This window comes from Rhineura floridana, chromosome 2, assembly GCF_030035675.1.
Source record: "Rhineura floridana isolate rRhiFlo1 chromosome 2, rRhiFlo1.hap2, whole genome shotgun sequence".
Taxonomy (NCBI): domain Eukaryota; kingdom Metazoa; phylum Chordata; class Lepidosauria; order Squamata; family Rhineuridae; genus Rhineura; species Rhineura floridana.
The window spans coordinates 234,774,034-234,800,885 of NC_084481.1; the positions used below are offsets into that span (position 1 = coordinate 234,774,034).

The window sequence follows — 26,852 nt, forward strand, 5'->3', positions numbered from 1 at the left end:
CCAAAGCAGACCACAGAGGCACAACTGAGGAAAAAAGGCGACTTGGTTTAGCATCATCTCTATCCTGCCTGTCCTAGGCAACCCCCACTCCAAGAAACATTTGTTTAATCTCTCTGCTGCCTTCCAAGAATATGATTTTTACCAGCATGCTTCACATGACATATCAAAGTATAGTAAAATACAATAAATATTATTTGAAAGCAATAATTATGATAATATAATCCTGTATTATTAGAACTAGCAACACATCACAGCAACAGACCTAATCATGCTGAACTTCATTTTCATGGCAGTGTGGTTCTAAAAATGCTTAGTAAGGCTGGTGGGGAAAAAAATCAACTGAAGATCAAAAGCCATTTATTCAAGGTGGTGGTGGTGGCAGCACCCAATGGCTTAATATTACACCGCAGCTATGCATGATGGTAGTCCAGAAGCCTTTTCTCTGTAGCAGAGTGCCACCCAGGAAGATGGGAGAAGGGGGCCTTACTTTCCTTTGCCAGTCATTTTCTGCCTTAAGACTCCCCTCCTTCGCCTCAGCAGTATTCTGAATTGTGTTTGTGAAGATGGGAGTGGTAAAAGTAGCTGACAAAGGGCAAAGCACAACCTTGTCCCCCCCCCCCGCCCCAGTTCCAATGTTGCTTCACAACAGATAATGCGGCTTCTGTTCAACATGGCTGCAGCTGCAGGATAATATGCACCCTGTCCCTAAGCATTCCAAGCAGAATCTATGATGGTCCAGTGACTGAAGTTCCCTGAGATAAGAAACTCAAATTATGTGATGCTTAAAGGAGTTCTCTTTAAAGTTCAGCTGACTAGAGCAGGGATGGCTAACGTTTTTCAGGTTGAGGGATGCACTGATCCATGGTGAAGATGCTGGGGGCTGCATAGTCAATTTTGTTTTAAAAGTGCATTTTAGGGTCACAAAAACCTTTGGCATCATCAAATCACATCAGGGGATCTGTGGGAATGGTCAGTCATTTTTTAAAAAAATGGAAGTATTTTGGGAAGAGGGCGGCGTATGCAGGCCATGGGATGGTCATCCCAGCACTAGATATATATTAGTCATCCTCATTATAGGCATTCAGACATCAAATAAAGGCATTTTTATTTTACTCAGGATTGTATAGTTTGATAATGGTACATTTCATCTTTAGCAGCAATATTTGAATTAGTGTTTTACTGAGCTTTTCTTTTTACTGTTTGTTTGCTGTACATTGTCCTCCTTGGAAGGAAGGTGATTTATAAATATCCTAAATAAATAAATATCTATGGATAATTTGATATTGTGACTGGGAGGTCTGGTGTCAGTAGTTGGAATGGTCAGGCAGCTGCCACGGCTCAGTATGTCAGTGCCAACCAACTACTGCTGAGCTTTTAATATATATTATTGTAATTGCTCTTCCATCATATTCCCACATTCCTCTACTGGTCATAAAGTGGCAAAGAGTGAAAGCCTGGACATCCAAGTATGTTTATATCGCCCTTCAGTTATGTTCCGGGAGGCAGTTCACAAAAAACACACACAAATCCTAAAAGCAACAAATGCAGCACACAATAGGCAGCAGGATTAAAGTTGCATCTAAGAACTTTGGAAATGTTTTTAAAAGGTCTTTGCCCAGTTTCAAAAGATGCAAACCTCTGTTGACAGTTTTCTACAATTGGGGGGGCGGGCGCATCATTTTGAAGGCCCACTCTCTGGAAGCCAGCACATGCCTTGCCAATGATGGTGTGAGTACCCAGAGAATGTCCTCCACTGAAGATCTTAATGTACAGATAGGCACATAGGGAGGCAGGTGGTCCTTCAAAGGCCCTGGTCCTAAGCTATGAAGGGCTTTAAAAGGTCAAAACCACAAGTTTGAACTGGGCCTTGAAACAGACCAGGAGCAAGTGCTCTTGGTATAACAGACACACAATATCACAATGTCATTAATAATTTAGCAGTTGTGTTCTGCACTAACTGCAGTTTGAGTCTTCAAAGGGAGTTTCCACATAACATTTTATTGTGGTCAACCAACCATTTAAAAGTACACAACTGGATAAATACATAATCATAAAATCAAAAGAACAAAGGTGAGGATTTAAGAATCACTGAATGCCTAAGAGATATTACTACATTGAAAAATATTGCTACTTGATCAGTAATGAATTTATTGGATCCCTCAAGGAAAATGCTCAGAAGAGTCTCTAAGGACTGACTGGGAAACTACCTCATAAGGGGTTAGATTATACTTCTCTGACCCCTTGATAAAATCTACAATAAAAAAGTTCCAGCTGATTACATGGACAGCACCTATCCTTAACAGGAACTTTGGCAAATCTGCCCTCTTAACATCTTTGAGGGTAAAATGTGAAAACATGCCAGCAGAACAGCTCTTCTATACTTAGGTATTGTTAAAAAGTGTAGGTATGGCATACATTGATTAGAAGCAGATCAAGTGAGGCCCAGTGAGTCTAGTGAACAAGACCCATTTGGTAAGGCACGTAGCTCTTGGTTATTCATATCTCTTATTCTCTATTTAACAATGGATTTAGCTTGCATTGGGACCAAGGGCAAGAGATAAGGAGACAAACCAAGAGTACTCATTTTACCAATTAGCTCTCTTCCAAGCAGACATAAAAGAATCAAGTGGCACCTGATAAACCAGAGACAATGGAGAAGTGGAAGAACAATAATGAACAGAATATGTCCATGCTAAGCTGATGAATGAATTGAGTCCAGCTTCCAAACTGAGGGTAGCGTTAGCAACATCTTTGTGTGTACCCCATGTAGCTCTAAGAAAAAGGGACTGAGTTCCTTCTAGAAAAAATTTAAGCCCAGGGAACCAGATTGAGGCTCCATACAGAATCTGGCTGGTAACTTTTGCTTTATACACTTGTAAAGCCACTGGAACATACTTGCCTCCTTTTGTATAGAAAAACCTAAGGATTGCTTCGCCTGTGCGCTCAGCCTTTGCTAATTTAACGTGCACAGTACACTTGGAAAATGAAAAAAACCGAATCCCAATATATTTGTAAGAGTTTTAACTTGTGTCCACTCATGGACCGGGAGTATTTCATCTTCTTTTTGGAAAACATTGACCTTTGTTTATGCAGTTTATCTTTAGACATTCTTGCCTACAGTAATCTGTGAATCCTGTGAGCAGTCATCTAAGACCTATCCAAGCTTGTGACATTAAAATTGCATTGTCTGCACATAATAGGATACATACTTTGAAGAAGTTTTATTTAGGAGGATGAGCAGTTATGGAGCTCAAATTAATGGGCAGAAATGTATAAATTAAACAGTGGGGGCTAAGATGCAACCTGTGGAAGACACTATCTCACATAAATGACTGCTGTTGCTGCATTGCACCTGACCCAATGTACTTTGATACAAACTTTGGATCAGGAACAGCAGTCTCCTGTTCAGGGTCAACTGCTTCAGTTTGCTCCATAATCTTTCATGTGAGATCAGATCAAAAGCTGATTTTAAGTCTACAAAGTCTGTAAACAGCTTGCCTTTTTTCATTCTGTGTATTTCTCTACTAAGTGCAACAATACTAAACAGCAATCTAGAGTAGAACATCCTGATTAAACCCAATTTGTTTTTCCACCAGAATATTATCATCTCCATGTAAATGAGTGGTGGTTGCAAAAAAATGGCCACTACTGTCTTATGCAGGGGTTGCCAATTCTGGAGACGGGTTGAGTGCATGAGTGGGTAAGAGCATAAGAGCCCTCTGGATCAGGCCAATGTCGAGCATCCTGTTCACACAGTGGCCAACCAGACAGTGGGCAAAGATTCCCGCACTCGCTCTCGCTGGGCAGTGCCATGGAGCCCAATGCTCCACACCAGACCTCCCAGAGAAGGAGAAGCCACTAGTACAGTATTGCTCTGCCTCGGGAGGGCTGTGGGGAAGACTGGGGCAAGGAAGGCCCCAGGAGCATTGTGCCAACATGGAACTGGCCCTGATGACGGGAGAAGCCAAGGCAGAGCAAGGCCCCTACTCCAAGAACTTAGTAGACTGCTACAGGACTCGCCTTTTCAATTCTTGCGGGCAGGGAAGAGGCGCCGTTCTCTTGGGCCTAACATCTCCATGGCAACCAGACACGCAGCCGCCATCTTGTTAGGAACGTTTCTGTAGCAACAACCCCCACCCCCATCCCGGACGCTCGGAGGCCGCCGTTTGACTCCGTCTCCATAGCGACCGGCCGGCCATCCCTTTCCCTAAAACGGTGTTGAGGGGTCGCGGCGGCCCGACTCCCCTTTTTCTGTACCCGCCTCTGCGCGGCGTCTCTCGCCCCGGGAGCCATGACGGGCCGTACGAGCCTTGAGGACCTGCAGCTGACAGGGGATGAGGTGGAGCGCCTGACCAAGGCCTTCCAGGACGAAGGCTTCCGCAGCCTCTTCGCCGAGTACGCGGCCGAGCTGAACGACCCGGCTCAGCGGGCCATCTACGAGGCCGAGGTGGCGGCCCTGGAGCGCCAGCGGGGCGTCGAGGCCCGCTTTATCCACCCGGAGCCCGGCTGGGTGCTGCGGACGAGCCAGGCGGGCACCCGCCGGTGCTACCTCAACGTCTGCAGCAACCCGCAGGTGGGGCGGCCCGAGTCTCGGCCGGAGCCCGGCGGCAGCCGCTGGTCCCTTCCGCACTGCCTGGCGCCGGGTAGGGAGGAGCTGGGTCGTCGCCGCGACGGCCAGCGCGGGCCTCACCGCCTGGTCTACGACGTGGTCTTCCACCCGGAGGCCCTCCGCTTGGCGGCCCGCTCGCCCCGCTTCCGCCGCCTGGTGGACGACACGGCCCTGGAGGCGGTGGAGAATCACTTCTCGCCCGGCCTGGACCGCGCCAACGCCGTCCCTCTCCGCGGCACCAAGTACAAGGGCGTCCCGCACGCCACGCTGCTCCGGACGCCGCTCCCCGGGGGCGCCCAGGAGCCGCCAGACGGGGGAGAAGGAGACTCCCCGCTTCCCGCTTTCCCCACCCCGTACAGCTACCCGCCGCCCAAGCCGGCGAGCGAAGCGGCCCCCCCCTCGCGACCGCCGCCGCCCGCTGCCGCCACCACGCCGCGCTGGACCCTCCAGCACCGCTCTTACGTAGACCTGCAGGACTATCGCTACAGCCGAGACTCGGCGCCCAGCCCGGTGCCTCGCGAGCTGGTGGTGACCGTCGAGCTGCCCTTGCTCAGCTCCGCTGCCCAGGCCCAGCTGGAGATCCGCGAGCAGGAGCTGCAGCTGGACTCGCAGCGCCCCGCCGCCTACCGCCTGCGCCTCCCCTTGCCCTACGCGGTGGACGAGGGCAGCGGCCGGGCCACCTTCAACAAAGCCAGAAAGCAGCTGGTGGTGACGCTGCCCGTCCTGAGGAAGCCCGGCCCGGCATATCTCCCCAGCGACGAGGCCTCGCTAGAGAAAGAGGAGGAGGAGCAAGAGGAACCGGCGCCCTCGTCGGAAAGCGGCAGTTCAAATTCTTGCAAAGTTATGCAGGAAGACGCTGCCTCGATCCAGGCTGTGGAGAGCGCGGGCCTTCTCCAGGATACCGAGCAAGCGTCTCCTGTTACCCACGTGGAGGTATCGCCGGTGTGTGCCGTAAAAATAGCTCCGACCACTCCTGCGGCCGTTGCCTCAACGCGTCCGGGTGATACTTCCGATGTGCCCCAGTGTCCTGCTATGAGCAGCCCGGCGCCTCCTGAAGGCCACGTGCGGGCGGGCTCTAACACCTCCGAGCTTCCGCTGTGTGCTGTGGAAATCGTCCCGGCGGGTCCCTGCGTTGCTAACTGTAGCGCCGCTCCTCCAGTGTGCAAAGAGAATAGTCCTCCAGATGTTCCGCCATGTGCCAACGTTGGCAGTAGTAGTGCCCTGGATGTATCTGTTCGGCATGAAGGTATCGATTCGGTGTCCCCTGCTCCTTCCGTGCGTATTGACACCAAGGTAGAGCTTCCCGAACACTCCAGCACAACCGACCCTGCTACAGGAGTAAGTCAGATGCTTTCCTGCACCGACATGGATCTTAATAAAGGCCCCGATTTCACCAGCGCCGTGCCCCCACCATGCCCCAGCGACACCATGGCACCATGTGTGGACCTCTGCGACAGCATGGATCACTCTGTGGCAACCGCGTTGTGCCTTGACTGTTCTAATATAGATCAGAGGCCAGAGTTCTCTACAGGAAGGGACCTTACTGTGCCACTTGTGTCCCCCAATACCATCAGCCATGTGGAAGATTCTGTGCCTGCTCCACCGTGCCCCAGAAACAGAACCTCAGATTCTCCTCTGTTGTCCACCACAGGCCTCAGCCTTGACACAGATGCTCTCACAACCTCTGCTAGCTTCCTGGACTCTCCTGTGCGTGCTGCAAGCACAGCTCCCTTGTGCCCTCCTTTTCACTGCACTCAGGATGACAAGTCCTTGACCCTGCTGTTAGAGGTACCAGGCATTGTTCCCCAGAGCCTCATGGGGGAGGTAGGAACAAATTACTACAGGGTTAGTTTTTCCAGCAGAGACTCTGCTTCTTACATGTTCCTCTTGCAGTTTCCTCCAGAAAATAAACTGAGTCCTCCTGAGTTTGAACTTGACGTGTCCCTCAGTAATGCTGTCATCTCCCTCACCAAGTCTCCTGAGACCACTGGACTTTGGACAAAGTTGTACTTTGGCTCAAATGCTGATTCCTTGCAGGTAATTTACATTTCATATCACCCACCTGCAGAGTATAGCAGAATCCTTGTAAATGGTTATATTTCTGGTGTACTATTTATTTTGTTTTTATTTTGCTCTTCTACAGAACTTGGGGCACTGTATGCTCACTTGTTTTCCCATAATTTTATTCCCACAACAACACCTTGATCCAGTAAATTCAGTGACCTTCAGAATTCAGATCCAGTGACCTTCATGGCTGAGCAGGATTTGAATCTGGGTCTATGGAATTTGCTGCCACAAGTTGTAGTGATGGTCAGCAACTTGGACAGCTTTGAAAGAAGATTAGACAAATTCATGTTATCAATGGCTACTACTTATGGCTGTCTTTAGAGCCACTGTTGGGGCAGTGTGTCTCTGTATCCCAGTTTCTGGAAACCACAGGAGGGGAGAGTGTTTTTGTGCTCGGCAGGCCTGTAGTTGGGGAGGTGCTGGGGGACCCACCCCCCTAAAATACCCCCAATCGCCTGTCAAATTAATCATTAAATTTATTACAGGAGCCCCCCCCCCATCCCTCCCCCAACTTTTAGGCTGGCTGCATGCCTGGTACTCAAGTCCTGCTTGTGGGTCTCCCATTGGGACATCTGGTTGGCCTCTGTGAGAACAGGATTGTGGACTAGGTGGGCCACTGGCCTGATCCAGCAGGCTGTTCTTGCACCTGATGCTGAGGTTGAAGTGCTGTGGTGGTTTTCTTATTGTTCATAGCTATTACTTGTGGATGGCTCTTTGGGACCAAAATGTGTTGGGATGGGGTGATGATAAAAATTGCCCCCTCCCTTGGCTACGTATTGATGGCTACCTACACAACTCTTTTGGGGCTAATAGCTGCTGTTAAAGACAGTTTTTGTCAGGACTGCTGCAGGGCAGGAAAAAGTTAATCCCTTTATACCACAGCCCTTACAAAAATAGATGTTGGTGGTGGCCTGCGGCAGCTATTAAAAATAAATGTCTTATCTTCTTTTATATCTATCTCTTCTGGTTTGGCCCTAAGATTTTTGAGCAGGGGCTCTCCTGTTTTCATCTGATGTGCATCCCCATGAAGGTTAGAAACATGTAAGACAAACAAGCCTTTCAGCTTAGAGCATCTTCAGATTGTCAGTATTTTGTGGGAGGGATTTAAGTGCATGCTGGGAAATTTAGATTTGTGACAAAGTAGATTAAAGTGCTCTGTTGCCCCAGTGCAAGAAAACCACTTTATGAAAGAGCCACAAAAAGTCCATTTAGGAAAGTGACAGGGAAATGCATTGAAAAGTGTGGGGTGGATGAATGACTAACAGAAAGCCATATAAATGCCCCACAAGCAAATCAGGATGAATGCTTGTTGTTGTATAAGCTCCTTGCAAACGAATCAGAACAAGTGCTCAGTAAAGACTAGCTATAATCATTTGCTTAAGCTGTGTGCAAGAAAATTGGGATGAATGTGCAATAAATAGATCATATGGAGGAGCCCTTTGTGTTCACATTCTTGTCCTCTTGTCCCCAAAAAGGAGAGAATAGGATTGACTATTATGTTTATGTATTGCAGAGATTTAATATCCCACTAGCAGTTGTAAGACTGTCAGAGCTGCTTATAGTAATTAAAATATGCGAATAACAATAAAATTAATACAGGCGGGCCCTGCTTTACAAAGCGTTGCCTTTTGGCGTTCCACTAATGCGGCGGCTTTCAGTTAGGGAAAGTCCCCGCTTTAGGGTGCTTGTTCTGCTTTTACAGTGGTTTTTGCTCATCGCGCGCCATTTTCACGTCATTTTTGCGCAACGTGCACCATTATCTTCAATGGGTTCCGCTTTTCGGCAGTTTCCACTTTTCGGCAGCAGTCTGGAACGGAACCTGCCGTATAAGTGGGGCCCGCCTGTACTAAATTATTTTTTAAAAACCAGCAGCACCAACAACAGTCTCAGCATAAAATAAGTAAGAAACATCATTTAAAAAATGTCTTCACCTGACTCTGAAAGAGATAAATCTCTTGATCCCTGTCCATCATGGTTGGTAAAACCTAATAGGAGGGAATTGACTGAATGGGTCCAGGGAGTGGTCAGTGCCTCACTATGGGAAGGAATTATGCCCACTTCCTTAAAAGAGGCAGTGGTGTGGTCCCTCTTGAAGAGGTCCTCCCTGGATTCAGAGGTTTTGGAAAACTACAGTCCAGTCTTTAATATCCCCTTCCTGGGCAAGGTGATCAAGAGGGTGGTGGCTGGCCAGCTGCAGGAAGCTTATTATTATTATTTTTATCATTAATTTTTATTCAAATTTTCAAAAACAAAACAAAACAAAACAAAAATAATTAAACAATAAAATAAAATGTTGACTTCCGATTTGTCGCAGATCAGTTATACAATATATAACAATCCTGTCTCTTAATTTATATTACAAAATCACTTTCCTCCAGTAGTTATCTTAATTAATCATCAAATCTCATAAACATTACTTTATCCTTTCCACAAAAAGTCAAAGAGAGGTTTCAATTCCTTGAGAAATATATCTATCAATTTTTCTCCAAATAAACATGTCGATTAATCCATCTCATCAAATCTATTAGGTCCAATAATTTCAATAGCCATTCTTCCATTATCAATGTTAATTCCATCTTCCATCTTCAATAATCCTGTTAAGTCCAATAATTTCAGTAGCCATTCTTCCATTATCAATATCCCATAATAATCTTGCTGTCATAGCCATAGTCATATAATAAGAGTCTGATGGGAATTTCCTTTATCACAAATATTTCCTTGCCATCAATTCTGAATGTGTTGCTGAAATATTGTTGTAAAGTCATATCTCTGTTCTTCTTTTTTACGAAATGCACTGGCACATCTCTTGAGAGTTTTTCCATGGTCACATATCTGTAATTAATTCCATAGATTTTTTCTGTGTCAAGCTCCATCACATCATTCCAGTCCAGAAATTTATCCAAGACATTGATAGCTTTATCTCTAATATCTTCATTAATTTCTTCAGAGACAACGTTGAATTCCAAACAATAAATTTTATCTCTAATATCCATAAACTCCAAGTCTTTTTCTAGTTCCACATTTGTTCCAATCTCCAGGGCTTGCATCTTCCCTTTAATTTTTCTTTTTTTTTCATCTTCTAATGCTTGTCCAGTTGTATCTCTGATCTCATCAACCTCCTCTCTCACAAGATCCCCTATTTCTTTAAGCTCCTGCTTCATTTTGCCAAATTCAATTTTCATCTCCTGTCTACCCTGTCTCAGGGTTTGTTTCGTTATCTCAATCTCATCCATTATTTTCTGAAGCATAGTTACTTCCAGGATCTCAGCCACTTTCTTGATTGCCATTCTTAAAACCACGAAGAAAAACAACAACCACTTCTTATTCCAGCAACAATTGGGTTAATATTCCAAGCCTGATGACATCACAGTGTAGACAGCACAGCCTGCCTTATCTCTTATATGTTCAGGAATGCAAAACAAATTTAGTTCACAGCATCAAAACAGTTAGTGGCATCGTGAACAAGCAGATTCGTCAAAATGAAATAGACCAAAAAAAAATAGTCCCAGACATATAATACTCCAAAAGTTTATAAATCAGATTTATTTATTTTTTTTCTCCTCGGAATAGAAATCCCTCATCCGTTTGTATCTTTAAAATGCACAAATTCCAGGCCAGCTTTTTGCAATAATAACAAAGATAAGGTTTTTCAATTTCTTTCCTCCTTAATTTCGTGAATGAAAGAGAAGAGTTATAACTCACCCAGGGATTCTTTATAGCTGATTCATTGACAAATCTCTTTTTGCTGCAACAATTTAAACCAGATGATAAAAATAGAAAGAAGGATGCTTGCCTGTTAAAATCCGTTTTCCTTTGAAGAAAAGATAAACGTGTCGCTTAACCAGTTAGAGCTTGTTTGGAAGTCCGTCCGGCACTGCTGGCTGAACCTTCTCTCATAAACTAATGAAATCCAGTCCTCCCAACAAACACAGGCTTTTGTGGTTAATCTCTACGTTTCTCCCTGCCCGGGAGAAAGTCTTTACCAGTCAGAAAAAAAGTTCTGACTGATTTTAAAACTGAAAAAGCTTCCTCTGAGACGAGAGCTCGTCTCAAAGGCAGGCACAGCCGAACTCACCCTTCCCGGAAGTGCAGGAAGCTTATTATCTAGATCATTCCAGTCTGGTTTCTGGCCTTGTTTCGACATCAAAACAGCCTTGGTGGCCCTACTTGTTTACTTTTATTGGGAGAGAGGCAGGGGCAATGTGATCCTGTTGGTTCTCCTTGACCTCTCAGCAGCTTTTGACACCATTGACCATGGCATTCTTTTGGAGAGACTGAAGGAGGTGACAGTTGGAGGCACTGTATTACAGTGGTTCCGCTCTTACCTGCAGGGCCGCTATCCTGTAGAAAGTAGTACTGGGAGATTGTTGCTCAGCTCCATGGCTTTTGGGCTGTGGGGTCCCATAAGGATCCATTCTGTCTCCTATGTTATTTTACATCTGTCTGAAACCATTGAGAGCTGTCATCTGGGGATTTGGAGCATGGTGTCCTCAGTGTGTTGTTGACACGCAGCTCTGTCTCTCCATTCCATCTGAATTGGGAGAAGCTATGAAGGTTTTGGACAACTGTGTAGAAGCAGCAATGGACTGGATGACAGGCAATAAACTGAGGTGAATCCCGATGAGACAGAAGTGCTGTGGATGGGTGGTTCCAGTGTCTGGGAATTAAGTGTATAACCACTTCTGGAAGGGGTTGTACTTCCCTGAAGGAACAGGTTCATAGTCTGGAAGTACTCTTGGGATTCCAGCTTGTCACTAGAGCCCCAAGTGGCTTCTGTCGCTAGACATGTTTATGGCCAGCTCAGGCTGATTTTGCCAGCTATGGCCATTCCTGGACTGGGATAGTCTGGCCTCAGTTGGTCATGCTGTGGTGATTTTCAGTCTGGATTAATGTAATGCACTGTGTGTGGGGCTGCCCTTGAATACAGTCCAGAAGCAGCAGCTAGTACAGAATGTGGCTGCTAGGTTGGTAAGTGGGGCAGCCCAATGGGACATGTCACTGGTCCTGAAAGTGCTGCACTGGCTGCCAGTGAGCTACCGGGCCCAATTCAAGGTGTCAGTATTAGCATATAAACTGCTAAATGGATTGGGACCCAAGTACCTAAAAGAGCGCCTTCCACAGTTCAGCCATCTTGGACCCTCCAATTGGTAGATGAGGCCTTGTTGGTGGTGCTGCCTGGTCGGTGGTGACCTGTGACAGGGCCTTTTCAGTGGTGGCTTTCCAATTGTGGAATGCCCTCCCTAGTGAGTTGCATCTGTCTCCATCATTACTGAGTTTTAGGAAGAACTTTAAAACATACCTGTTTACTCAGGCATTGTTTGGCTGAAGGAGACTGTTCCTGGCAACCTGGAGGTCACAGTATGAAAGAAACTGGTGTTAGATATTTTCGTTGTTGTTCAGTTGTTTTGCTGATGTGTTTGCTGTCTTGGGCTCCTTCAGGAGGAAGGGTGGGATGTACATCTAATAAATAATAATAAATTACATAGGTGCCTTATAGAGAGCTTTCCATAAACAAGATGCCACCACAGAAAATACCTAAACCCTGAGCACTCTCCTCCCATCCTGCTCACCTCTGAAGGCAGGGGGACTCGGGGAAGGACCTCTGAGGATGATGTAATAGTTGAGCAAGCGTGTGTGGGAGAAAGGAAATTCCTCAGGAACCCAGGCTCAGGGCTTTACATCAGGAGTACATTTGATCTCCTTTGGACTGAGTTGGAGAATCATGGTCCCTGTTTCTGTCAAAACAGAAGCACTTCAGAGTCCTATATTGCATGCCTAACCCTAACTCCTTAAAGCAGCCTTTCCCAACCAGTGTGCCTCCAGATGCTGTTGGACCACAACTCCCATCAGCCTCAGCCAGCATTGCCAATGGCCAGGAAAGATGGGAATTGTGGTCCAATTACATCGGGAGGCACACTGGTTGGGAAAGGCTGCCTTAAAGAATGTCTTGCAGTAAGCCTTGTCCCTGAAGCTGCATTGCTACTGATGTAATCTGCTATAAAGTTTTTCTTCTCGAGGTCAACAGCAGAAGGTGTCCTCCCATTCCTGACACCTGTGTTGTCGTTTGGAGTTTCGTTGTCATGTTTGTCCGGAAACTGAGAAGTAACATAAAATGTGCCCCTTATCTGCTTTGACAGTCAGACTAGCTCAGTTTTCACTTTGTTCCTGGAAGGCAGCATTTCCTGTTATTACCAGCACCTTTGTGAAGAATCTTAGCAGCCTGAAAGCTCATGGAATCCGTAGACTGATTCTCTGTGGAGTTCTGATGCCTAGAACGTTACTTTGCATTGGGGGGAAAGCTAGTGTTAAAATTGCAGAGGAGAGACCGGATACAGGTTTAGCTTCCTTGCTAACCCCTATTGCTATACTTTTTTCCTTCTTGAAGAAAAATTCCCTTCCTTTTTCTACCACTCAGTCTGATCGTTGGGTCATTTCTTTTCCTTATAGGGTACTGATAGAACTATTCTGGATTGTAGGAGCCCTGAGTGCCTTCTGGCGAGGCAGAATCCACATTTGTCAGGACCCTGTGGCTCCAAAATACCACTTGCATTGCCATATAATGTAATATTTATGTGAGCGTTTGAATAAAGCATGACAATAGTAACTCAAATAAACCCTGTACTTTATATAGGGCTGTTTAGCAGGACACTTTCCCCTGTCAAGCTTGGCCTGCGAGGGTTGAGGGAGATAACAGTCTGGCCCACCAGTCTAGGAAACTAAGTCCTATCCAGTGCTTGGAATTGGTCTTGGAACCGCCAGTCAAGCTATTGTAATAAGGGAGCCACATGTTCCTCTTAATTGGCTCTAGTCAACAGTCTGGCCACACCTTTCTGGACCGGCCGAGGCTTCCAAACACTTTTCAAAGGCTAGTCCAGTTGCCGTGTAAGATGTGGGGTACCTTGAGCAGATCTGACCTCTCTAGGATGAGGTGCAGCTGGAATGTCAGGTGACGTTTGGCAAAGCCAACACCTGAACATCCAGGTTCAGAGCTGGATCTAGGAGCACCCCCAGAGTGCAAACCTGAGCTTTCAAGGAGAGTGAGACCTCATCCAAGACAGGCTGCTGCTTGCTTTTGATTTGACTGAGAGTGAAGTGACCAAATGAAGCCAGTGTTGTAAACTAGTAGAAGACAAGCAGAATAAGAATTTCTAAGCACATCGCCACCTATGAGCACACACCCAGAGCACACCCCCTTGTGGTGCTGCTCTGCACCATGTAAGAGTGCTGTTTATTATGTCACATTTGTTGTTGTTGTTTGGGCTTCTGTCTTGTTTCTGGCAGCAGACACCTATATTATTCTTACTCTGGTGTTTCTCTTGTGGCCTTGAACGATTCTCTCCCATGTTGGAGTTTAGCCCAGCATACTGTGGAGGGTCTTATCTTGTGGTGGGGTGTTCGTTGACCTTCTTTCTATTCTTGTCCTGTCTGCCTCTCCAACTGGGAAATTGTTTTGTGATTGAGCCCTCAATATGGAGTTTCCCCACTGCTATAGGCTGCGTCTTTTAGAGAGGCAATGTGACCTTTTATTCAGAGGTTACTTAAAGGCCAGGAGTTTGTTAAATAGGGTTTCAACAGATCATATGCCCTTTTGAGTAAAAATGTTTAAATTTTATTATCTCATCTAGTATGGATCATTGATGACAGGGAGGTAAAAAATAACTTTGGCATTTCTCTCAGAGGCTGGTGAAAGGTCATTAATCTAATGGTTTACAGAAACCATTAACTCCTTATGTCAGGCATTGCTGCAGGGTGTGAGGAGGACTACAAACTGGAGAAGATAAAATTGCAGATGACTGGTTTCAGTTCATCACATTTTTCAGCCAAGTAGTGCAACAAGCAAAGCAATTCTTTATTGAACAGACCATCTTCTACGTGAAGGCCCAGTGAGCAAGGACTGTGCAACGGTGACTCAGCTGTGCTCATGAATCTTTGCCTTCCATAGCCAGTGATGGGACGTGGGTCCTTATGTGAGTCGCTGGACCGGTTCTTGACGTGGTATTTATGGTTGCCATACATTTCAAAATAGCTGCATTTATTGGCTCTTATCACTTCTCTTCTGTGCTAAATATTTATTCAGCTAGTCTGCTCAGAACTTTTTTGTTGTTGAATTTTTAAGTAACTAATCTGTTGCCTCAAAGAAATCCTACTAATCTTTCTTTCCATGTTGGGGAATAATTGAAGTGAGAGGAGGCAGAGTCTTTGTTGTTGTTGTTGTTGTTATGTGCCTTCAAGTCGATTATGACTTATGGCAACCCTATGAATCAGCGACCTCGAAGAGCATCTGTCATGAACCACCCTGTTCAGATCTTGTAAGTTCAGGTCTGTGGCTTCTTTTATGGAATCAATCCATCTCCTGTTTGGCCTTCCTCTTTTTCTACTACCTTCTGTTTTTCTCAGCATTATTGTCTTTTCTAGTGAATAAGGTCTTCTCATTATGTGTCCAAAGTATGATGACCTCAGTTTCATAATTTTAGCTTCTAGTGACAGTACTGGTTTAAGACCTTAAAAATAATGCAGTGGCATCACTGTTGGAATCTATATAGGTGATACTGGTCATTCTTCCTCTGGGCCGCAGCCTTTCCCAACTAGTGGGCCACCAGATGTTGTTGGACCACAACTCCCATCAGCCTCAGCCAGCATTGCCAATGGTCAGGAAAGATGGGAATTGTGGTCCAACAACATCCGGTGGCCCACTAGTTGGGAAACGCTGCAGGAATACAAGCTTGTAGAAACACAGACAAGCAGAGTCCAAACATGAAGCCTTCAAGTAATGGTGCATTTTTAGAAGAAAAGCAAGGGTTTATTGAGTGACATTCTCACAGAGGAATGAGAGATTCAAGATTATCCATCTCTTGGTTGAAGAAACCAGGCACCTTTCTTGTTATAGTATAAATAATTCCAACAACAACTCTTCCCTTCTCTAGTCTCACCTCCAGCTGTCATATGGCAACTGGAAATGCTTCTTATGTTGGAGAACATATAGCACAGTGGGGAGGAGAGCCTGGCTGGGAGTCCAGAGTCTGTGAGTTCAAATCCCCGCTTGTGTCTCCTGGTGTCAAGGGCCAACTAAAGATCACCCCACAGTGAGTGGCTCAGGGGTTACGTGCCCTGCCACCTGTGCAGCCGTGGGCAAGCTGCATAGTCCCAAGGAGCCCAGTTGCCCCCCAGCTGGCAATTGCGGACAAGGAAGGGGCTGGCTTGTGCAGCTGTGGCAAGCTGAGCAGGCCCTAGCCAGCTGGGGAGGACTAGCCTCAGAGGGAGGCAATGGGAAACCCCCTCTGAATACCGCTTACCATGAAATCCCTATCCATAGGGTCTCCATAAGTCGGGATCGACTTGAATGCTGGCATTGCCCCAGCTGTTTTTTTTAAAAAAAAAAACCTTTGGGAAAGACTGCTTGGCCAATAGAACTCTGCTTGAATGTATTGGTGACTTCTGAAGTCAGCCTTCCCCAACCTGGTTTGGACTGCAATTTCCATCAGCCCCTAGTCAGCACCAGTAGTTCCTGGACACTGCAGATCTCTTCCAATTGCTGTTGCGCGTGAGCAGCTGAGAATTGTTGAAGAATGTGTTGGAGGTAGTTGTAATGAATACCAACCCTTGCAAAAAGGGATTAATAACACTAATTATTTAATGCAGAAATGGGAACTTGTTCAGTTTGATGATGACTCTTGGGAAAATTAGTCTGTATCATTGTATCTTTATTCCATAATTACTGTTGTTATTATTAGTTGATATGTGTATAAATTCCATATTTGCTGCTGTTGTTCTCTGACTGTCACCATTGCCCAATTCTTACTTTTTGGGAGAAGAGCTATTGGCAGGGTTCTGTCAGTATATGTTTATAGCTTTGTTTTTTGGTGGGAGTGTGGTGGTGTGGCGCGTGATGAGAGTATATGTGTCTGTGAATTGCGTGTGTGCTTAAGGTTTTATATTATGTGCCTGGGTGAGAGGTTTCAGGGTCAAGTGGGGAGATCTGTGGGGGCCCCAATTGGCGTGGTGACGGGTAGAGGGAGATATGGCGTTGTGAGGAAGTCTTGCCAGGTGAGGGGAACTCGGCCCAGGCAGTTAACGACTGTGCCTTGTTCCGGTCTTCCTCGCACCCACAGGTTTTTTGGTTGTCCTATCAGCCAGCTCTCAGATCTTCGGATGCTGCTCTTAAATGCCAGATCGGTACAAAATAAGATCTCCCTCAAACACGATTTAATTGTGGATGAGGGAGCCGATCTGACATGCATTACAGAGACCTGGGTGGGTGAGCAGGGAGGAGTTAGTCTCTCCCAGCTGTGCCCCCCGGGGTATCTGGTTCAGCATCAGGGTAGATCTGAGGGTCGGGGAGGGGTGGTGGCTGTGGTCTATAGGAGTTCCATCTCCCTCTCCAAGCACCCTGTCCATGTGGCTACTGGTTTGGAGTGCTTGCATCTTGTGTTGGGACAACGTGACAGATTGGGGATTCTGTTGGTGTACTGCCCACCCAGCTGCCCAACGGACTCCCTAACTGAGCTGACGGAGGTGGTCTCGGATGTAATGCTGAGATCCCCTAGACTTTTGGTGCTGGGGGATGTCAACATTCATGCCGAAGCCACCTTGTCTGGGGCGGCTCAGGACTTCATGGCTTCCATGACAACCATGGGGCTGTCTCAATATGCTGTTGGCCCAACACATACAGCAGGACACACTCTGGATTTAATTTTTGCCACTGGACAGGGAGATGGTGATCTGAATGTAGGGAACTTTACATCGGTCCCTTTGTCATGGACAGATCACCGCTTGTTGAGGTTTAGACTTACAGCGACCTCTTCCCTCTGCAAGGGTGGGGGACCCATTAAGATGGTCCGCCCCCAGAGACTAATGATTCCTGAGGATTTTCAAAGGGCTCTGGGGAGTTTTTCGGTCGAAAAGGCTGGTGCTCCTGTCGAAGCCCTGGTGGAACTGTGGAATGCAGAAATGACCCCGGCGGTTGACACGATCGCCCCTGTGCGCCCTCTTCGGTGTAGAGCTCATGCAGCTCCATGGCATACTTTGGAGCTGAGAGCGATGAAACAGCATAGGAGACGGCTTGAGTGCAGATGGAGGCAAACTCCTGATGGATGCAATCATGCACTGGTAAGTGCCTATACTTAGTTGTACTTGGGGGCAGTGAAGGCAGCAAAGAAGCAACACTTTGCTGCCACCATTAAATCATCTATCTGCCGTCCAGCGGAGCTTTTTAAAATTGTCCGAGGGCTATTACATTCTGGCCCTACGGACATGATGGAGTCATCGCAAGCGCGCTGTAATGAATTTGCTAGGCACTTCCAGGATAAAATCTCTTGCATCCGCCAGGACTTAGACTCCAATGTTGTAGCAGTAGAATTGAATGAGGTGTCCAGCACACAGTCTTGTCCTAATTTTTTGGATGAGTTTCAGTTGGTACAGCTTGAGGACGTTGACAGGGTGCTTGGACTGGTGCGTGCAACCACTTCTAGGTTGGATCCTTGCCCTTCTTGGCTAATAAAAGCTAGCAGGAATGGAACAGCCGGCTGGGCCAGGGCAGTGATTAATGCTTCATTGAGGGAGGGAGTGGTCCCTAGCCTCCTGAAAGAGGCAATAGTAAGACCACTTCTGAAGAAATCGTTCCTGGACCCAGAAAATCTTCACAACTATAGGCCGGTAGCTAATGTTCTGTTCCTGGGCAAGGTCCTGGAACGAGTGGTTGCCGACCAGCTCCAGACACTTTTGGATGAAACCGATTATCTGGATCCATTTCAGTTGGGTTTTAGACCCGGTTTTGGCACGGAGACAGCCTTGGTCGCCCTGTATGATGACCTTTGTCGGGAGACAGACAGGGGGAGTGTGACCCTGCTGATTCTCCTTGATCTCTCAGCGGCTTTTGATACCATCGACCATGGTATCCTTCTGGGACGACTCTCTGATCTGGGAGTGGGCGGTACTGTGTGGCAGTGGTTCCGCTCCTACTTGGTGGGTCGTCTCCAGAGAGTAGTACTTGGGGAGCACTGCTCGAAGCCCTGGGACCTCCAGTATGGAGTCCTGCAGGGGTCAGTTCTGTCCCCATGCTTTTTAATATCTATATGAAGCCTCTGGGTGCGGTCATCAGGAGTTTTGGAGTGCGTTGCCATCAGTACGCTGATGACACGCAGCTCTACTTCTCCTTTTCATCTTTTTCAGGTGAGTCTGTCGACTTGCTGAACCGATGTCTAGCTGCGACAATGGACTGGATGAGAGCTAACAAACTGAGGCTTAATCCAGACAAGACTGAGATGCTGCTGGTGGGTGGTTCTCCTGACAGAATGGTGGATGTTCGACCTGTTCTGGATGGGGTTACACTCCCCCTGAATGAACAGGTTCGTAGCTTGGGAGTCCTTTTAGACCCATCCCTGTCACTTGAGACTCAGATAGCCTCGGTGGCTCAGGGTGCTTTTTACCAACTTCGGCTGGTGGCCCAGCTATGCCCCTATCTGGACAGAGAGAACCTCGCTTCAGTAGTTCATGTGCTAGTAACCTCGAAATTAGATTACTGCAATGCACTCTACGTGGGGCTGCCTCTGAAGACGGTCCGGAAACTGCAGCTTGTGCAGAATGCAGCGGCCAGACTATTAACGGGGACCAGACGGTCCAACCATATAACACTGATTCTGGCCCGCCTGCACTGGCTGCCTATTTGTTTCCGGGCCCGGTTCAAAGTGCTGGTTTTAACCTACAAAGCCCTACACGGCACTGAACCACAATACCTGTTGGAACGCCTTCCCCGATATGAACCTGCCCGTACACTACGCTCATCATCAAAGACCCTCCTCTGAGTTCCTACATATAGGGAAGCTCGGAGGGTGGCAACGCGGAAAAGGGCTTTTTCTGTGGTGGCCCCCGAACTGTGGAACGACCTCCCAGAGGAGATACGCCTGGCGCCAACATTACTGTCTTTTCGGCGCCTGGTTAAAACTTTCCTCTTTGCCCAGGCATTTTAATACGTTTAGTATGCGCTGACATTGTTTTAATCTTTTTAACATTTTAAATTTTTAATGTGTTTTATATTGTTACATATTTATTGTATTTTTGATGTTTTCTTGTTCTTGTGAACCGCCCAGAGAGCTTCGGCTATGGGGCGGTCTATAAGTTTAATGAAATAAATAAATAAATAAATATGTGGAATTTGGAGGGGAAAGGATTCTACTCCCTACAAAAAAGATAATAACTAAGCCCCAGGCAGCCTACATTTTAAGGAGTGTTTTCAACATTTCTTAGGGTGTCAATTAAATGTCCCTTAGCTTAAAAGAAGGCCAGAGTCTTTGACACAGATAATGAGCAGAAAGTACCAAAGGACTATCACATTTTCTCCCAGGACATTATGTGCTATGCTATCCATAGATTAGTTGAAATGGTGAGCAGATGCTCTTTTAATGACTGGATAACCTAATTCTCCCAAGAAAATCATAGTCTTTTGGATCATTTGGAACTCATCCAGTCTCCTGCCCAAATGCAATACTATCCAACTGTAAGTCCTTCACCTATCAGAAAACAATGTGTCACAATGGCCTTGTTTGTACATAACAGTTAGGGATGAAGCTTGAACTCACAAACTCCACCCCCTTCCCTCCCGCAGTGTTGTTTTGAGGAGGAGATCAGAAGCGTAAGCTTCTTTTTTTGACTAGCTGCAGTTTGCAGAACCTGGACAAACCATGGTTAGCCTTAACCATAGTTTAATCGAGGGGTTGCCGTTGTGGTGGTCATGGGTGCCATTGGAGGCAGTAAGTCTCTGAATACCAGTTGCTGGGAATCACAGGTGGGGAGAATGTTGTTGCACTCAGGTCCTGCTTTCAGACTTCCCACTGGGCACCTAGCTGGCCGCTGTGAGAACAGAATGCTGGACTACATGGGCCACTGGCTTGATCCAGCAGGTGCTTCTGATGTTCACGTGCATAGAGGTCCCCACCCCTGCTGAAATTAGACTTGAAAGAAGCATTCTATGGTCAGTAGAATAGGTTGAGTTATGTGTTTGGTTGTAGTGTGTATGTGGTGCTCAGAAGTTTCTCCAGTTTGCAGATATGCCCACAAGCCCAGAAAGGTTTAATCCAACAAGCTAATTTCAGAACTTGGGTTATGAAGCAGACTGCGGTGGGGAAGAATACAAGCCCTAGTTTTATTCCAGTAGTTTAGGCAGCATACAGACAATCATGTCTTTGCTTATTAAGCTGAGGTACGTATGAACTTTTTGCCTGCACACACAGCCCCCTGTGATGTATGGCACTCACGCTAGAAATCTAATTAACCAGGGTTTTTTATTTTGTCTGAACTGAGAAACTACGGCTTTGGAACAAGCCAGGACACCAACCCATCTCCAAATCATGGCTTAAGACCCTGGCTTGTTCTGAAGTTGGTAATCATAATGGGAAGCTATGGTTAATTAGAGTCTTCCTGGTTTAATTTCCACTTGTGGAGAAGGAGAAGCAAAGGGGCTTTGTGCATAGGGAAAAGGCTTGTGCTTATCTTGGCTTTATATCTGTGCCATTGAGTTTTGCAAGAGGTGCTTGCTTACAGAGCAAGAGAGCCAATCCCCCATCTGGAAGGGGAAGACTAAAAATTCTTCTGTTTTAAACTTCTTTATTTCTTTTCTGTATTATACAAGAATTATGACTGCACATGAACAAGGAAATACAGATTCACTAAAACAACAAGTTTGTGCTCATCTACATGAAAACCTTTCACAAATAATCCAAGAAAAAAACCCACCCTCTTCTTACATAACCCAAATTGTGGCTTGCAGTTTTATCTAGCACATGTCTTTAGTAATATTAAAATAAATATATAAATACCATTATACTCATTTAACTTGCATGTTATAGAGTGGTGCACATGGCAACCCAAAATATTTTGGTTTTCCCTGTGCCTTGCTATGTTTCTGTGGTGTGAGAGTTTTTCCGTGATCATTGGCTTCTGTATTGGGTGCTCCATAGATTACATGCTAGCCTAGTTGTTTCTTTCCAAAACTGAGCAATTTCAAGTTTTGCTGGTAACAGCAAAAATGCCAAATCTTGGTGGTTTCCAAATGAGTGGAGAAATGCCAGCTGGATTGATGTTGGCACTTGGATGTTTAAGGGATTCTCCATGGTGAAACATGATTTATTCTTAAAAAAGAGAAAAAAGTGTTGCTCTTGTTATCACCACCACATAGGCAATGAAGTTACTCGCTCTGTATATTCTCTCCAGCAAGCATGGGTTGATTTTTAGGGATGTGAGAGGCATTGTGCATAAATATTTTAAAGGATGATTCCTTTTCATTTACACATGGTGGCACTGGGACCATGTGTCAGTCTTCAGCTGTGTGGAGTTCCTCTGTGTTTACTTTTCAAGCTCCAGCTGAACCAGGCATACATTTAAGGGTACAGTGAACCCGATCTTTCATGTACCAAACCTTTAGAATGCCAGTTGGAAGATCAGAGAGAGAGAGAGAGAGAGAATCATAGAGTTGGAAGGGGCCTATAAGCCCATCAAGTCCAACCCGCTGCTCAATGCAGGAATCCAAACTAAAGCATACCCAACAGGTGTCTGTTCAGCTGCCTCTTGAATGTCTCCAGTGTTGGAAAGCCCACCACCTCCCTAGGTCATTGGTTCCATTGTTGTACCGCTGTAACAGTTAGGAAGTTTTTCCTGATGTTCAGCCAAAATCTGGCTTCCTGCAACGTGAGCCCATTATTCCATGTCCTGCACTCTGGGATGATCAAGAACAGATCCTGGCCCTCCTGTGTGTGTGGCAACCTTTCAAATACTTGAAGAGTGCTAGAATATCTCCCCTCAGTTTTCTCTTCCCAAGGTTAAACATGCCCAGTTCTTTCAGTCTCTCCTCATAGGGCTTTGTTTCTAGTTCCTTGATCATCCTTATTGCCCTCCTCTGAACCTGACCCAGTTTGTCTTCATCCTTCTTAAAGGGTGGTGTCCAGAACTGGACTCCGGATGAGGCCTAACCTGTGCCAAATAGAGGAGAACCAATACTTCTGTTAATGCAGCCTAAAATAGCATTTGCCATTTTTGCAGCCACAATCACATTGTTGGCTCATGTTCAGCTTGTGATCAACAACAATCTCAAGATTGTTCTCTCATGTCGTATTGCTGAGCCAAGTATCTCCCATCTTATAACTATGTATTTGGTTTCTTTTTCCTAGGTGTAGTACTTTGCACTTTTTCCTGTTAAATTTAATTCTGTTGTTTTCAGCCCAGTGCTTCAGCCTATGAAGATCCCTTTTTTGTAGCTATCCCTTCCAATTTTATATCAATTGCAAATCTGAAAAGGGTTCCCTGCACTTCCTCATCCAAGTCATTAATGAAAATGTGGTAGAGCGTTGGACTGAGGACCGAGCCATGTGGTACCCCACTTGTTACTTCCCCCCAGTTTGCCAAGGAACCCTTGATAAGCACTCTTTGAGTACGATTCTGGAGCCAACTGTGGATCCACCTGATAGTTGTTCCATCCAGCCCACATTTAGCTAGCTTGCTAATCAGAATATCATGGGGCACTTTGTCAAAAGCTTTGCTAAAGCTGAAATATATTTTCCAAAATAATAGTCAGTGGTTCCAAGAGTTCTTCAGTCAGTTCCTTCAATACCCTAGGATGAGTTCATCAGGCCCTGTATATTTGAACTCGTTCAAAGTGATTGGGTATTCCTTGACCATATGTCTATCAAGCTCAAGTTACAATCCTGCCCCTTCAACTTTGCATTTCCCAGGAGGGTCATAGACCTTCTTTTGGGAGAAGACTGAGCCAAAGTAGGAATTGAGCACTGCTGCCTTTTCTTTGTCATCTGTTGTTATTTTGCCATCCTCATTGAGTACCTCTACCAGCGTTTCTTTTCTCTGTCTTTTACTATAGACGTACCAGAAGAATGCTTTTTTGTTGCTTTTAGCATCGCTAGCCTCAGCTCATTCTCAGCTTTAGCCTTCCTGACTCCATCTTTGCAATTCCATGCTACCTCTCTGTACTCTTCCTTTGTGGCCCGACCTTCCTTCCACTTTCTGTATGTGTCCTTTTTCTCCAGGTCATTTCTAAGCTTTCTGTGAAGCCACGCTGGCTTCTTCTTCTGTCTTCCCCCTTTTTTCCTTGATGGAATTGTTTGCCATTGTGCCTTTAGAATTTCCTCTTTTAGAAACTCCCACCCATCTTGGACTCCTTTTCTCATTAAGGTCACTTACCATGGAACCTTATCATAGTTCTGAGTTTATTAAAATCAGCTTTCCTGAAGTCCAGGGTATGTGTATGGCTACCTCAGCTTTTGCTTCCTTTAAAATCAAGAACTCTCATATAGCATGGTCACTTTCTCCCAGAGTTTCTGTAACTGCCACTCATCCACCAAGTCATCTCTGTTGGTTAGAATCAAGTCAAGGATAGCTGATTCTCTGGTTGCTTCCTCCACTTTCTGTAGGAGAAAGTTAACTCCAACACAAGTCATGAATTTCTTGGAGGGGCCGTGTTTGGCAGAATTTGTCTTCCAACAGATTTTGGAGTAATTGAAGTCCCCCATCATGCCTCCTTGTAACGTTGGCAATTTGCCTTGCAAAAGTTTCATCTTGTCTTGGTTGGGTGGTTGGTAATAGACTCCAACCACCATGTTCCTTTTATTCTTTCCCCATTTATTTTAATCCAGATACTCTTGGTGGAGGTACCAAGCTCATCATCCTGTATTTCTGTGCAGGGATATATATTTTTAAGATATAGAGCGACTCTGCCTCCTTTTCTATTCCTTCTGTTCTTTTTGAACAAGTTATATCCTTCAATCGCTGTGTTCCAGTCATGGGAGTCATGCCACCAAGTTTTAGTTTTACCTATCAAGGCATATTTACTTTCCTGTATTAAGAGTTCAAGTTCGTCCTGTTTGTTTCCCATAGGCATTAGTATACACACACATTCTTCCCAGTCCTTGTGAGGTGCAACCCATCACTTGCCAGCAATCCATTTTCCAGGAAACACAGCCCATGGTCCCAGAATCCAAATCTCTCACGTCAGCACCACCTTCGTAGCCAGTCATTCACCCGGAGTATTTTTCTTTCCGTTTCCACTCCTAAGTACCAGAAGGATGGATGAGAAAACTATCTGGACTCCAAAGTGGTTGAGTTTCCTTCCCAGAGCTTCAAAGTCTGCTGTGATTTCTTTGTAGCTCTGCTTGGCAGTATCATTCTTTCCCACATGGAAGAGCAGAAAGGGATATCTGTCAGTGGGTCTTATGAGTGATGGCAACCCTTCCATCACATCTCTAATTTGTCCTCCAGGAAGGCAGCATACCTGGTGAGTCCATGGATCTTCTAGGCATAGTTGGTTTCCAATCCCATGCAGTAGGAAGTCTCTCACCAGTATTACTCTTCTTTTTGTCGTGGGGCATGGTTTCATTGCCTCTGCTTGACTGAGCTTTAGCCTCTCATGTGCTATTGTGTGGGGTTTCCTGTAATTCTTCCACTGCAGACTGGCCTCTAGTCTCATCCTCAAGTGCCTGGAAGCGGTTCTGTAGTTCCACTGGTGTTGGATGTCTTGTCGCTCTTCTGCTCCTCACTGTCACCCTTTTCCATGGAGTTTCCTCCACTTCATTGTAGCTCTCCACAACAGTCTCCTCTTCCACTTCAACATGCTGTTGGCCTTCCACCTCCTGTACTTCTCTTTGCTGTTGTTGTTCCATCATTCTATCTAAGAACTCTTAATCTCATGCTCTTCAGTGTGGCCTCCTGCCATTCCAGGCCCCTCAACTTTTTCTTACAATAGTGCCACCAGCTTGCACTTGTTGCACATGTACGCCATGTTGTTCTCAGGCAAGAAAGCAAACATTGCACACCTTGCAGGTCACCACCACCACCACCCGTCCATAGTCGCTACTGCCTTTTCTTTCTCTCTTCCTACTTGTATTGGAATGGCCTGTGCTTTGTCCTGCCCTTCTTCAGGGTAAATAGGAGAGTCCTACTGGTATATGGTGCACCATACAAGTGAAAAAATGTTAGGGACCTGCCCCTTAACCTCCGCTGTCAAACTCCTGTTAACTCTCTCTGTTCGCTCACTTCCTGAAAGCTGGCTTGCTTGTATATCCTGTGGACCAGCTGGCACAGCTCCCTCTGCGCTGCTCAGGAGTCAGGAAACAGAATGAAAATTCGCAGCCCACATGGCTGCGCCTAGTTGCACACAACAGCTGTCAGGCCATGCCCCTTCCAATCAAACTGCTGTGGATCCCTCAGAATACACGACCACAGTATACAGCTTCAGAGCCCTCTTTCTCTGTCTCTTCCTCCCTACAACTCTTCTGCCAAACTCTGCCAGATATTTAAATTGATTCAAAAGCAGATGGTCCTTCCATGTATTTGTATTTCAACAATGATGTAATAGACAAGTGGGTTCCAAGCCATTTGGAAGCTGGGGTGTATAAGCAATGAATCCTCCTTGGTTAAGTAATGCCCAGGTTGTTGTTTTTTAAAATAAACTACATCCACAGCGTTTAATCATTTTTAATACCCACTGTCCCAAATCAGCATTAGTAATCTGAATGGATTTACAGTGGGCTGTTAGGATGGTCATATTTGATGCTAGGTTTGCTCTGCAGCTATTCTGTACTTTGGATAACAATAATGTTAGACTCCTGAGTAAGCTTAGTTGTCAGGAGAGGTCCTCTTACAGGTCAGTAACCGGTTAGGAGTAGGAATAAATGGACTGTTCTCCCACTGGAGGGAGAAAGTGGAAATCCCCCAAGGATGGGTATCTGTTCCCATACTTTTCCCCCCAATGGGCCACGTCAAAACTGCTGAGGGTTTTGGCAGATTTGTGCCTGTTGTCTCAGTTACAGTGCACTGTGCTAGATGCTGCACAACTTTTAATTGTATTTTTGCTGTATTGTATTTTACTGCATTCCATAGAATTCAGATAGTAATGCAGTAAAATATAATATACGAAATAAGAGGCAATAAAATACTGTTAATAAAATACTATTAAAAATAAATAGAAATCTTTAATGCAGACATCCCGTGGACCACCTGAATAAAGCTTGTGGACCACTGATGATCCACGGACCACAGTTTAGGAACCACTGATCTAGAGTTAGCGGTGAGCAGTGAGATAGCTAAGCTTGCTGATGACACCAGATTGTTCAAACGAAAAGGATTGTAAGGAGCTGCAAAAGAATATCTCCAAACCAGGTGAATGGGCAGTAAAATGGCA

General features: G+C 45.7%; 1 protein-coding gene across 2 annotated transcripts in view; it reads left to right on the forward strand.

The window, feature by feature from the left end:
• Positions 1-4,165: 4,165 nt before the first annotated feature.
• The window catches only part of DNAAF2 (dynein axonemal assembly factor 2), a 41,691-nt gene continuing 19,004 nt past the window's right edge, over positions 4,166-26,852 (forward strand). Inside the window, exons 1-2 of one of the 2 annotated variants that reach the window (XM_061612624.1) lie at positions 4,166-6,397; positions 6,503-6,646. In XM_061612624.1, coding sequence (XP_061468608.1) covers positions 4,292-6,397; positions 6,503-6,646 — 2,250 coding nt within the window. In that variant the 5' untranslated portion in view covers positions 4,166-4,291. Of the gene's footprint in view, positions 6,647-26,852 lie in introns of both variants that reach the window. The other variant, XM_061612622.1, reaches the window with a different exon arrangement.